The following is a 496-nucleotide window of genomic DNA, read 5'->3' on the forward strand; positions in this document are numbered from 1 at the left end:
GGACCTCGCTAATATCCTCGGCAGCACCTTCCTTTTGGTCTTCAGGGCCTCTAAGTCCTTCGGGTCCTTCTTCTGGTCCCTCAGGCCTTCCTTCAGGACGTTCCAGGCCCACCCGTCTCCTGCGCCCCGCGGCCCGGCGACGTGGGCCCCCGAGGCGCGAGGCGAAGGAGGTCGAGCGAGGGTTGCAGGAGGCGTCCATCGATGACAGAGGCGGGAGCGAAGACCCGAAGCGCACCGAGGTGAAGCACGAGAGTTCGAAGCTCCTACTTGAAGCAGACGGGCCCGGCCTCGAAGCCAAACGCCTGGTTGGGCAGGCCGTAGTCCGTTGGCTGGAAGTCGACGAGGGGAAGATGGGAGAGGGTCTCCGTTCGCACCTCGAAGACGGTCCGGGACTTGTCCTTCGAGACGCCTTTCGAGGCCTGGAAGAAGAGGGGTTAGTGTGCTGTTCTGTTCTTTCTCTGTCAGAATTATCGTTAGCAAAGCTTTGTTTTTACCT

At 60.9% G+C, this 496-nt stretch overlaps 1 protein-coding gene across 1 annotated transcript in view; it reads right to left on the reverse strand.

Moving 5' to 3' along the window:
• LOC119588878 (collagen alpha-1(XI) chain-like) overlaps positions 1-496 on the reverse strand; it is a gene marked incomplete in the record, with an annotated part of 48,456 nt that overhangs the window by 664 nt on the left and 47,296 nt on the right. Inside the window, 1 exon segment of the mRNA XM_037937517.1 lies at positions 1-419. Coding sequence (XP_037793445.1) covers positions 264-419 — 156 coding nt within the window.

This window comes from Penaeus monodon, chromosome 24 (genome assembly GCF_015228065.2).
Source record: "Penaeus monodon isolate SGIC_2016 chromosome 24, NSTDA_Pmon_1, whole genome shotgun sequence".
Classification (NCBI taxonomy): Eukaryota; Metazoa; Arthropoda; class Malacostraca; order Decapoda; family Penaeidae; genus Penaeus; species Penaeus monodon.